The following is a 13,844-nucleotide window of genomic DNA, read 5'->3' on the forward strand; positions in this document are numbered from 1 at the left end:
CTCTGGAATACCTTTCCATAAAAGCTGTATTAGGTCTAGATTTTCTCACCTCTATTTCAAACTACTGCAGATCACCTAAAATAGTTTCCACGAGTTTTCCACTTTGCTGTAATTTTTCACTATCTCTTTCTGATAGGACACTGCAAATAGATCAAAATCTGCATCGCTAGTTGCTCAAAGCCTACACTACATTACCTTTAGGCCCAGTTTACATCCAACCTAAATAAATAATTTTTCCAAGAATTTCTGAACTCTAAGATGTAGTATTTTCTATTCATCTGTACAGTTAGAAGTATCACTGCAGCATTTGTCCTGCTTCTGAATTACTTTAACAATCGGTTTTTCTGCAGAATCACTGTAATTTTCCCCTGCTTACATCACTAAAGAATAACACAGAATGTGTTCCTAACTTGTCCTCAACTATGCTGTTGTTCTTCCTATCTTTCCATTACTTTAAACAAACGTTCGGTCATTGACTTTATCACCCTTTAAACTACTTCATCCATCTCTCATCTAAGATTAAAAAATCAATTATATCTCACATCAGCAATTATGTCAATCTCCATTACAAATTACTTAAGCTTACATGTATTTCTTTAATACATAAACCTGAAACTTTTTTATAAACAGGAAAAACCTAAAAAACCAACTCTTTTGTTGCTTAAATGGGTAGTTATCATATTAGGCTCTGAGGCTGAACATTATTTTTTGGCTATTAAGTAGCAGTGAAATACTACTTAATTCTGACATTGCTGGAACTCAAAAGCATTTTTTCTTGGTAAAGAATACACACACATGAACCTGTTCATGGTTCATTCCCCCACAGATATATACATATACTCAAAGTAGCCAAAAAATACTATGGAAAAATTAATCACAAGGTTGGAATCAGGACTTGCTGATCACTTCAGTAGTATTTGAGAACAACTTATTTGTTTGGAAGGAAAAAATACCATTGCATTTCTGTGAATTTACTAATAAAACAGATATACCAACAAATCCTTGTACCAAGACCTGCATTTAGGGCCATTTAGGCTATCCTTACTGTAAGTAAACTTAAACAGTGCATTTCAAAATCACTTCTCCATCTGTCCAACAGATTTAGAGTATGGTGCTGGTTTTGCCTGGGGCAGAGTTAATTTTCTTCCCAGTGCCTGGTGTGGGGGCTGTGTTTTCAATTTGTGCTGAACACAGGGTTGATTAATACAGAGATATTTTTGTTATTATTGAGCAGGACTTACACAGAGCCAAGGCCTTATCTGCTTCTCATACTGCCACACTGGCATGAGAATTTGGGAAGAGACACAGCTGGGAGAGGTCATCCCGAAAGACCAGAGGGATATTCCAGACCATATGGCACCATCCTCAGTATATAAAGTGGGGAGGAGGAAGTGGAGGACATTTGGAGTAATGGTGTTTGTCTTCTCAAGTCACTTTTACACATGATGGGGCGCTGCTCTCCTGGACATGGCTGAACACCTGCCCTAACAGAGGAAGCTGCGAATTAATTGCTTGTTTTGCTTTGCTTCTCTGCGTGGCTTCTGCTTTATCTATTAAACTGTTTGTATCTCAACCTACGAGTTTTCCAGCTTTTACCCTTCCAATTCTCTCTCCAGTCCCGCTGGTGGGAGAGTGAGAGAGTGGCTGCTGGGGTTTGGTTGCTGGCTGGGATTAAACCACGACAAGTACTCACAAATTCATCTCTCCTGTGTGTCAAGAAGTATGTTACAAATGTACTGGACAGCAGCATTTACCGTATGTAGGATTCCATAACTCTATCCAGGCGTTTATAGAAGGGTCGTGATGTAAAGTATCCACTCCAGTAATGATGATCTCTGTCTGCATAGGTGAAGAAGTCTCCACTTAAAACAGGAAAAAATGAATTGCTGCTCTTTTCATCCAAATTGCTTTCTTTACGCAGAGCTTCGAAGTAATCTGATAAAGTTCCAAACTGGGCCTGAATGGAAATTAAAATTACTGTAACAAGGCTTCATTTTCTTTATTTAGAAATACAAAGAGAATGCATATGCTTGGTTTTATATACGTTTCAGAAATACGCCACTCTTCCAGCAGAATTATAGCAGAAATCCTATCTAAAGATCTTTAAAGTTCCCCTGCACACTATTCAGACAAGCTGGATAGCTCTTCCAAAAGCATTTCAATGCAGTACATGAAAGAGATGGACTCATTGAAGCAGGTCCAGAAAGAGTCACAAAAATAATTCCCTATGAGGAAAAGCTGAGAGAGTTCAGGTTGTTCAGCCTGGAGAGGACAAGGCTCTGGGGAGACCTTACTGCAGCCTTTCAGTACAGAAAGGGGACTTTTAAGAAAGATAAGGGCAGGCCTATCTTTTAAGAAAGATAGTAGGGCCTTTTGTGCTAGGACGAGAGGTACTGGTTTTAAATTAGAAGAGGATAGATTCAGACTAGATATAAAGACACTCAAGGTGCCCAGAGAGGTTACGGATGCCCCACCCTGGAAACTAATATTAAAGGTTGGACTAGATGTGACTCTCAGAAATCTGGCATAATTGAAGATATCCCTACTCATTGCAGGGCAGTTGAACTAGATGGTCTTTAAAGGTCACCACAAACCAAAATTATTTTGTGATTCATGAAATAGGAATTTTATTTTTTTTTTTTTTAAGGATAAAGAGGTATCTAAAATACCAGCTAACTGTCAAGAAATAAGTGAAGCATTCTTTCTTGTCTTTGAAGTAAGTCTCTAATACCCAATATTACCTAAGTAGCTGTCTGGACTAAGAAACTTAAGGTAATGCAATAAGAGTATAATTGTTCTAATCCTGTGTTTTTAAAATTAACTCTCTTATGCTCCAGATCTTGCTTAACCCAAGATGTGTGTTGATCAAAAAAAATTAGCATTTGCTTTCAGAAGCTTGTTTGGTTTGGTTTGTTTTTTTTTTAACTATGTAAAAAGAAATTGTGTTTAGAGATGTAACATGTGAGAATACAAAAAAAAATTCACTGTCTTCGGCTCATTTTTTAAAATACTCAGACAATGTAATAGGAGACCTTTGCAGGGCAGGTCAAAAGATGGTACCCTCAACTTTGAGGAGAACAAAAGAAAAAAAAAAAGGGGAAGGGATTGATGTCAGTGTTGCTAGTATTGAAAGATAGTGTTATAGAAGGCATAGATGGCAAACTGGATTTTGAATGAAAGTGAAAAAAAACAGTTAATAAAAGCTGGAACAGCACTGAAGATCACGTTACTGGAAGTATCCTCATAACCAACTATAATGATAATACCTCAAATTTATATCAAGTCACTTTTTTTCCTATTATTATTTTTTTAACAAGCATACAATGTAGCACGCTACAATTACAACTCCAAAACCAAGCTTTTGGGAAAAATCTTTTAAAAGTGACTTGGAATATAAGGACTATCACTGTGACAATAAAGACATACTTTCTCATCACGTAAAAAAACCAGTTTTACTTCAAAATCATTCAGAACATCCAACTATCTGTTAGATGGGTACAACATGAGAACTTGCCACTTAAAATGGCAGTAAAGCAGAGAAAGATAAATATTGGCCCAGAAGTCCCATCATTAGTAAACCTTGCCTTAACAGGCACTTCTATCACACTTGGTCTTTTCCATCACTATCGTAGGCACCTACAAGTAGAATTCAGAAGAAAATGAGAAACAAAATCAATGCATCAAGAGAAGTCAGACACAGGTGATCTCAATTCTGTAGGTTGCGTTACATCAGAGGAATAAAACCTCACCAGAGGAAGCATCAAAGTCAGGTGAATGGAAACAGTGAAATAAGGTGGCAGATTCCTCTACTGGCATACAAAAAGACTCAACCTAATTTACGTATAATAGATGTAAAGGAGATCTCAGAATGGGAGATTGAACTCCCCAAGATCAAAATAGGTATCTTTCACAGCAGTGCACTACATACTTTTAGAACTATAGAATAGCTGCTGGCAGAAGAATCTCAATACTAACAGACATATCGACTAGATAAACACCTTAAAGAGCTGTCGGAAACAGTAAATCTCTCGTAAGATCAGAAAGGCAGAGTAGGCAGACCCTTGTGTAAGTAGTAATATCCTAGACATCTCAGCACTTAAGGGAGAAACGTGAACTCTTCTTCTATATAATCTCAGTTCTTACGAAGCTGAGCATGATCTGTTACTTGCCTGTGGAGTTACATTCTACTAGGGAAAGTGCAGAAGAGTGTGAAAGTTCTCCATTTAAACTCATATCTTCAAGGATAAATTGCATCAGTTTAGAACAAAACAAGTAAACAAACAAAAACATGCAAACATAAAAAACCCAAGCCACAGACAACACACAAGACAGAAAAAAGAAAACAATAAAACTCACAAAAACACCCCAAAAAACCAGAGAGATAAGAAAACCCTAACTAATTGAATAAAATGAAAAGGAGAAATATTCCAATACTAATAGTATTCCAGCTGATCAAAGTACTCTATGTATGAAGTGGCAGACCCAGGGGATGTCATATCATTTTGTCTGGATATTAAGGACCAGAAAAAGGGTTGAGTACTTCTGTGAGGGTCACAAGGGCTAATGTGATTCCCAAGACACTCATCCACATGGGCACACCGAGGCTAACGAAGTAGACTGCTAGAGTCCTTGAAAATGGACTAGCAGAACCTGTACAATAAGAAACTTTCAGATGTATCAGGAGAGGAGTGGTCTTTAAAAGAATGACTTCAGAGCTAGAGCCTTCAGTTTTTGCCCAGAGACAAAATCATCCAGCCCAGATTAGTAGGAACTACAGAAAGCATGTTGCTGTTAGTATCCAAAGAGTGACTACCTGCACAGTACATCCATCTTTGACAGGAGTAAAGCTAGCAATAGCAGCAAGCTTTAGTTTTAAAAGATGGGCTTTAGATTTAAAAAATTTGGAGTATAGACCAGGTCTATCTCCCTCCACTAAGACGCAGTAGGCATTCACATACATCATGTCACCCACATCCCATAGGTAACATGCAAAATCCAGCTTTCAGATAAGGTAAATCCTCTTTCATATGCAGAATACAAATCCAGAAGTCAACAGAAAGAACTAACGTACTTCAGGCACTGCTCAAACACACAGAAGAATCAGGGGAGGTCTCAGAAAAGATAAGGGAAAATAGATGCATGCACAAACCAGATGAATGATACCAGACCTGGGTTTAAAAAGCCTAAATGTGAAAGCAGCAATAGTGCACTCTAATAACATGATACTCAAAAACCCCCAAGGTTGTGGTCTCCTATTTCTTATTGCCATGCTGAAAGATGAAGAAAGGTTGTCTGAGTACATCTATAGAATAAGGAGTCTCTAGAGCAATCAGCTTACACATTAGAATATATGAATGTGTGTATTAACACTCAAACATAATTAATGATTTAAGGTGATATCTCATCTGATAATTGTGTTAGTATACTCAGTCCTTCTGTAGCCAGGTCAGTCTCGGATTTTCAAAAACATGAGCCAGAAATGGCATCTCTTAGGACTTTTTTGTTTGTTTGCTTTGGGCCATAAAACCAAGATGACCCAAATAAAGCAGCAAAATTCACTTGAAATTCTAAAAAGAAAATGCAACAGTTTTAAGTAACAAAGCCTGATACCCTTAGATAACAATGTCTGAAGCCTGTGAAAAAAACAAAGAGTGCTAAGAAAACAATCAAACCTAATAGCTCTTCTCCAGATTAATCTAGTTTGGGAATTATTTCTAGTTTTCAAGCAGATATTACTAATAGAAAAGTTTTTGTTTTGGGGGTAGAGAAGGTACTAAAGGTAAAAAATGTAATCTAAAAAGGCAAATTAATCTGCTGTTTAAACGTCATAGTTGAAAAAAAAAAACCAAATCCAACTACAATTTTTTTTTTCCATAAAGAATCTCAGAATACCGGGAAATACTGTTTTCTCCACCAACCAGAAAATGTGCTGTGTTTACCTTAACATGCCACTCAGGATGAGAATTCATGTAATCAAACAGCTTCTGATAGTTTTGGTACTGCTGATCCCATTCTGAGCTCTCAGTATAGCGGAAATCATCCCCCAGTGGAGCCAACAGAACTTTAGTACGGAAAAGCTTTGACTTCTTTCTGTATTGATCTAAAATAATCCAAGCCCTTGAGAAGGAAAAAAAGAAAAGAGCAATTCAGAAACTAGAAGAAAATTCAGCATTTGGCAAAACAATTCTTAGATATCAAGTTGTGTATTAGGGTGACTCGTTAAACAAGACATACAAAAGTCTCTTTTTGTAATAAAAAGCTGGATGCAATCCTCCCCACTGGGAGAATATTCAACCTACTATTGTTGCAAACACTGTGCTAATTAAATCCTTCAATAAGCTTATCAAGCTCCATCTCAAACAGTCGGGCAGTTTGGATCAACTTGTTCCCGTGCTAAAACTAACTTACAGTTCAAATTATGTTTACCTGCTTTATATTTAGATAACAATCCTAATCCTCTCCAGCCCTTATTTACAATAATAAGCAAGCTCTTCTCATCCCCTCTGATAATTTGCTTTGATACTTTTCTTCATATCTTCATGTCCTTGACAGAAAAACTGACCACAAATTAATCTCTGAGGAACACCTACTAACTATTGGATGGGTAAACTATCAGTTCTGTCATTAAGCAGCAATATATTAAAAGTCACGAGTCTGATATCTATTTCCCCTCCTCCTCCTCCAAATTACAATTATTATCAACATCTTCAGATGCTGATCCCCTCTAATTAAAATTACATAACTAATTTTCTGAGGAAATACAAACTTTATTAATATATTTAAGAAAACAGCAATACAAATTACAGTGTTTTAAAGAGAAAATAGCAAAATCCAGATTCCAGTGAGTTTTTTGTTTCTACAGGTATTTTTTATAGATGCTCCAGCAAAATCAACTTTCAACCAATATCCTTGAAGATTTACTATATTATGCAGATATTATGCAGAAATTCTACTCCAATATATTTGAAACTCATATTTCTTTTAACAGCATGTCAAGGCTTACTTATTTATCAGAATACAGAAATACTGAATAAATACAAATTTTGACTGTATTCGGAAGGAGAAAAGGGCCACAACATCAAATTTAGTTAAGAATCTACAGAGTTCTACTGAGACTAGAATTTAGGCAAAAAGTGGCTTCCCCCTCTTCCCCGTCTATTATTTGATTTATAGTTCAGATTACTAAGTATTTGTTCTTGAATCAGTACTTTCCATGACTTTGAACATGTTGTAAATTTAAACACAAAAACTTCCTAACTGCAAAGCTACCAGAACAATTGGCACAACACAAGAGTTTACAATGCTTTCTTCTAGACCAGTCTAACTCAAATTTTCCACGTGTAGTCTATGGTTAAAATTATACTTTATTTTTGAGCCTCTTGAAAAATACGAGTTACAGTTAATAGGACATTTGACTTTGACATCTCTCTTCCAAGTCCTCCTCTAGTTTATTTCCAAATCTACTGCAAAAATTCATCAGTATTGCTGTTCTCCCTTTCTACTCATAACTGTGAGTTATCTTATTAGAAATTTTTAAGGGGGCAGCACAATCTTCTTTCAATTGCAAACCAATTTCAATTGCGAAAACACCAAAGAAAAATTAGATGCCTCATATATCCTGTTAAGTTTCTCTTAAATAACTTCCTAAATTCTTACTTCAGAAAGGAATGAGAAAGAGTCAGAAGAAAGCCCCAGAGAGAATCTGGTGAAGACAAAAAATACTTCCAGGAAAATAAATATTCCACTGAGTTCCATGAATTTTTTACCCTTACTATTCCCCCATGAAATAGCATTAGATACATTTTGATATATGTTTATCCTGCCTACATGAGTGAAAATCTAAAAACAAAGGAGATCAGAGATGATGAACTTCTTGTTTTAAAGCTTTCAGATTATCACTGAATGATTGACACCTTCCACAAATAAATAAAACCCCTTTGTATCACAAGTGTGTTCTTTTAATGCAAAAAATTCAAGTGTTTAGCTAAATACATATGAAAACAATATGGCTGGTTTTGCCTCTTCCTACGTCAAAGGAGGAGGAGCAATAGTCACCCAGAGTCCGTGGGAATCACAAGAAATTTTGCAGCAGCTATAGCAAGTCCTATGTGACATGTTTGACAGTGTTGATGGCCTCATTAGGGACTCACTCTTCGACAATTAGAAAATTTGCAACTAGAAAAATTCTTTCCTATTTCCACACATGGAAGAGAGAGACATACACCAAAACAAACTCTGCTTCCAAAAGCAGGCAAAACCCAACAGCTATTTTTTATTTCTAGTGTGAAAAGCTTCAGCATTTACACATATGGACAAGAATGCAGTTGCAAATCAGGGCAAGTGCAATGCTGTTACAAAGTGTAATTAAACAAGTACAAGCTTTTCATTAGGTTGTTGCTTCATTCCTTCTTACTAAGTCACAACTTCAGTGGCAAGCCAATGAAAAATCCAACAATTACTAGCCTGAAGTTTTCAATTCAACATCTCTTGAATGTATATGTAAGGCCATAATAGCATTGAAATCAAATGCAACAGTCCCAGATGAGTATTCAAGGTCTGGGTTTTATTAATTTTATTTTATCTTTAACACTGAAGAAAAGTCAGTGATCTAAACCTGGTCTCTAAATTAATCAACATTTTTCAAATCCATGTCGTGTAGATCTCCTGTATTTTTCCAGTCTTAAAGCAATCAGAGATGAGGGACAGATTAATTAGTGTTCTATAAACCTTTAACCTTGGAAAGTTTATGATGTAGAGATAGATTTTCCAATTACTTATTACACCTCTCCTCATCACAACAACTGTAAAATGTGTTATTACAGAGGTCAGATCAATGAGGTTTTTTGGCTGTTTACAGTATTCCAACATTTTCATAAAATACAAGTGATGTTTTAGCATTCTCCACCAAAACATCACTTCCTGTGTTTTAGTGGATTTGTTTGAAAATAGACACTAAAAGTGCAGTTTCAGTGTTCCAAATGTAAATACTCCAGGTTTCCAACTCAAAGACCATGTGTAAGTTTTACTTTTCCCTTAGGCATCATCCAGCATACTGCTGTTTCAATTCTGTTAGATGCCAAAACTGTTTTTATCTACCAAAAGCTGATGCAAAAGATTAAGTTTCAGAGACCATATTGAGATGATAACCTCTTCAACTTGATCATATGTTCACTACATACCTGCCTCATTTATCTTATTCTTCGATATCCTTTGACACGTGAAAGAACCATTTCTTTTACAAGATCTAATTTAGATTGTTATACAAAGGTTGCATGTAGGAAGTGCAAGGATAAAATAAGATCTAATTAAAAAACAAGACCATTAAAAAAACTATTCCAAGCAGACACTCTACATTTTATTTATAGCCTCTACGTTTCAGGTATTTTTTAAAGAAGTTGTTACTCTTCCAAAAATATTTGTCCCAGTTAATTGAGATACATAGTCAAGATTTGTCTTTCTACAACTTTGATTTAAAGACATATGAGCTTTAAAAGCATTGAGTGCGTCATAATGATTCTTCTACTTTTCTGTTGTCATCATTGGCTTTTATTTCTTTTTTTTTTTAAATTACTTTTTCCTATTATCACTCCAATTGCCACTTTAAAATATGACAATTGTAATGTATTCTGATTTATTTTGGCTTTATCTTCAATAACATTTTGTAATTGAATTTTAATGATGAAGTTTTCATAATGCTTTTCAGAATTTATCCTCATAAAAAAGGAGATGCATACTTGACATGCAGACAACCAATGCATCATCACTTTGTCATCACTTTAAAACTTCAGCATCAAGAGCCAAAAAGTCACCCTGCTACCCTTAAATACATTTGTTATATTCAGCAATTTGCACCAATTGTAAACACCTAAATAGATTTCTAACTCTGGAAATTTGGGATATTTTGAAGGCCTAAAGATAGTAACAGGACCATAGAATACAAGCATTTACTGGAAAAACTTTTGGCAGTTCTAGTTTTCCTTTCTTTTCTTTTTTTTTTTTTTTATTTCCCCTGCCTCCTTCCAGAACTGAAAAGTAGTTTTGTGAAGCTATAAACTTGCTTCTTGACTGTGGCAAAACAACACAGTGTTTCTATTTGAAAACTAAAACTGAGGCTAATAGGATTTCCCATCATAAGACACGTAAGACATAGGACTCAGATTCATTTAAGGTGTGCACTTCAGAAAACCTAGGCAACAGATTGCCACGTTTTTCAAAGATATACCATTTAGGAAATATGCCACTGTTTGTAGTTACAGCATACTATACCATGCTGCTCCTGCCTGAAGTGTTCCACTTGCAGGGGACAGACCACTGCTCATAAAATTCACAAAAACTACAGTAAACCAGTAACATGACTACAACCAGATGACTATGTTCTACTAAACAGATACTGTTCTGCCTGTCATTCAGAGATTGACTCATGTATCATGAACAGAAAAGAAAAAAAAAAATTCATCCTTCTTAACTACAACCTTCCTTCAAATTTCACTGACAATTATGTTCTGAACTGAGGAGCAAACACTACATTAAGTAATAGGTAATATTTACCTAATACAAGCTTTTTTTAAGAACTTGTACTGGTTTTGACTGGGGTAGAGTTAATTTATTTTACAGTAGCTGGTATGGGTCTGTGATTTCGATCTGCACTGATATTTTAGATGTTTTAGTTATTGCTGGGCAGGGCTTGCACTGAGCCAAGTGCTTTTCTGCTTCTCACCCCGCCCCACCAACAAGCAGGCTCGGGGTGCACAAGGAGTTGGAAGGGTACACAGTGAGGACAACTGACCTCAACGGACCAAAGGGATATTTAATAACTTGTGATGTCATCCTCAGTATATAAAGCCCACGGAAGAAGGAGGAAGCAAGAGACATTTGGAGTGATGTGTTTGTCTTTCCAAGACACATGGGATGGAGCCCTATTCTCCCACGGATGGCTGAACACCTGCCTGCCCATGGGAAGCAGTGAATTAGTTGCTTGGTTTGCTTTGCGTGTATTTGCAGTTTTTCCTTTACCTATTAAATTGTCTTTATCTCAACTGATGAGTTTTCTCACTTTTACCCTTCTGGTTCTCTCACTCAAACCCACCATGGGGCCAGTGAGAGAGCAGTTGTGTGGAGCTGAGCTGTTAAAACACAACAGAACTACATAAGTTCACCAAGCTATGTTACATATCATCTTTAACCAGCATAATTCCGGGTTTTTTTAAATTTATTCCCTTGGGGAATACATAAAAACTGTACCTGTGTTGAACATTTCCAGCATGAATGGCTTCCGGTGGAACTCTCCAAGGACAACTTACTCTTCCTCCAGGAAGTCGTTTGAAATCAAACTGGCAGCAGATTTTTGGGTCCGGACCACACGTATGAGGAACATCATAGCTATAGAAAGGCATCATATGACAAAGAATATCTGTACTGGATCCCAGATCTGGAATTAAATACACAGAGTACACCTTTAAAATAAACCTTATCAGATTTGTCAAAACTAAATTAATTCCATGATCTTAATCTGCACTAAAAACATCAGATCAAGACAATTTCTATTTTGAATATCTATTTTTTAAGTCTACCTCTGTATGTACCTTATATAGAGAGATGATAAAACCACAGATTCAACCAAGACTGGGATATTATAATGATTTTTAGAATTTTGGAGGTAACCAAGCATAACTTTTATACTCTGAGTGAATCAAAACAACAACTGAAAAATAAAACCCAACAAAACAAAACCAAAGAAAAAAATCAAACCAAAAGCCAGTCACCTCATTAGCACAACATTTGAATTAGTTGAAATGTTCCTTCTCGTACACTTTATTTCCACATAGAAGGAAATAAAGGAGCAGGAGGAAGCTAAAAAAATGAAAGCAGAGAAAGAATTTTCCACCCCTTATATTTTTTTTATGCGTACTTGCAAAGCATATGAGAGAATGAAAATAAGAGAAAGTAAAAGCACAAATGAAAATAAAAAAAATTGGAGGAACAATAGCAATAATACAGGTTTTTAACACCTTTCCTACCTCACAGCTATTCTCATTCCCTTTCTGTTATTCAAAAAAAGGGGGAGAAAAAAAAAAAAGGAAAAAAGGAAAAAGTTAAGCTAGATGAAAAACTTTGGATTTTTTTTTAATCAGAACAGCAAGTTTAAAATTTTCAAATTTAGACTTACTCCTCTAAGCCTGTTCTGTAAAAATTTCCATAGTATTTTTTCAAATTCTCGTTGCATTTTACCTGGGTAAATTAACAAAATAAACTGACATAAAGGAAAAACATATACCCCAGTTCTGTCTCCAAAAAAACTCTAGTGTCTTTTGTGTCGCAAAATGTTTTTTAACTGAATAATGAACTCTCTGTATAAGCATATTGGAAAATCCTGTGCGTTTCAGAAGATAAGCCATTGTTGGTGAATGCCCAAAAGGATCAACTGCCCAGCCAGACTTTGGTTTTACTCCTGTTGACAAAAGAAAAAAGCAAAAAGAAGAGAAAGTTTTACTTTTGACTCAAAGAAAGCTATACCAATAATTCAAATCAGACCACTAAAGATAATATTTCCAAGAAGATATACAGTTAACTATTCAGTCTCCTGCAGAACACCCCCAGCAATTAACAAGATAGAACTAAACAGATAAACAACTAAACAAACAAATAAACAGATCAAATATATTATAAGCAAGACATTCTAACTAAATAAAAATATTCAGGATTAGTACTCCTTGTTGCTACACTATTTCAAATGTGCACTGAACATCTTTACTTGGAATCATAATGAAACACATCTCCCTTTTCAGTTTAAGTAGCTTACAGATGTTAAAATTGAAAAAGAAAGCTGAAGGAAAATGAACAGATGTAGATGGATTGACACTGTAGCTTGTTGAAATTTAACTGCTATTTAAATAACATTAATCTTTTTTGGTTTCAGAACTAACTTTTCTTTTGATTTATTAGTTTGGTGATCAATAGAATCACATTAATGAATACTCTCTTTTCTCTGAACTTCATATAGTAAATAAAGAACCTACATCTAACTCTTAGTTCTTCAGCATAGTTCCACTGGCACTTTTTACCATCTTTCCAAAAGAAAACAAAACAGTAAGGAATGTAATACCCTTTTATTAGGTCTTTCCTCCCCCATCCAATTATGTCAAGCTGTGTTTATGGAAATTGCAATCTAAGAAAAACGGTGGAACAGCTTTCCAAAATAATTTCAGTTAATTGCATGAAATAATGTTATTATTAAAATCACTGTACAAATATTTTCTATATATAAAGGGTTATTTCTACTTATGGAACTAAACAAAAAATCCATCCCAAAGCCAGCAAAACAGTTCAGCCAGTGTAACTGCAGTCAGTAATTCCTCAAAGTTGCAACAGCAGCATTTTTATTTTTCAATTATAAACAATTCTAACATTACAATCAGTTTAGGGTTTATAACTACTACTACTACCACTGCTACATCTAAATTTCATATTTACTTTTTTTGAAAGCTTTACATAAGAGAACCTAATGAATAAGAAAGCCTGCAAAACAGATCCAAACACATGAAAGAAATGTAAATTTTTCATTCATTTTAAGACCTTTGTCATGATTTTCAAAACACTGATATGGCAACTGGAAACTGCTAGTGATACCAGAAATGGTATCTAAAACTCGGCATGCTCTAGTGTTAATATTTTGTTATGCCAATATTCCATGCATATCTTACATTGACCAAGACAAAATGTTATGACATAAAATTGTTCGAATTCCCTTTGCCCAGGAACTTCTATCTGCAATCACAAATTGCAAATACTGGACTCCTGCAAGTGGTTTGATTTATTCTTTCAGAAAAGCAAAGTAAAGAGAGCCT

At 35.3% G+C, this 13,844-nt stretch overlaps 1 protein-coding gene across 1 annotated transcript in view; it reads right to left on the reverse strand.

The window, feature by feature from the left end:
* The window catches only part of MAN2A1 (mannosidase alpha class 2A member 1), a 107,144-nt gene that overhangs the window by 62,105 nt on the left and 31,195 nt on the right, over positions 1-13,844 (reverse strand). Inside the window, exons 6-9 of the mRNA XM_017812722.1 lie at positions 12,275-12,448; positions 11,242-11,428; positions 5,940-6,117; positions 1,755-1,957 (exon numbers count right to left, since the gene is read on the reverse strand). Of these exons, the coding sequence (XP_017668211.1) occupies positions 1,755-1,957; positions 5,940-6,117; positions 11,242-11,428; positions 12,275-12,448 (742 nt within the window). The remainder of the gene's footprint in view (positions 1-1,754; positions 1,958-5,939; positions 6,118-11,241; positions 11,429-12,274; positions 12,449-13,844) is intronic.

The sequence above is a fragment of the Lepidothrix coronata genome, unplaced genomic scaffold (genome assembly GCF_001604755.1).
Source record: "Lepidothrix coronata isolate B3197 unplaced genomic scaffold, Lepidothrix_coronata-1.0 Scaffold37, whole genome shotgun sequence".
NCBI classification, from domain to species: domain Eukaryota; kingdom Metazoa; phylum Chordata; class Aves; order Passeriformes; family Pipridae; genus Lepidothrix; species Lepidothrix coronata.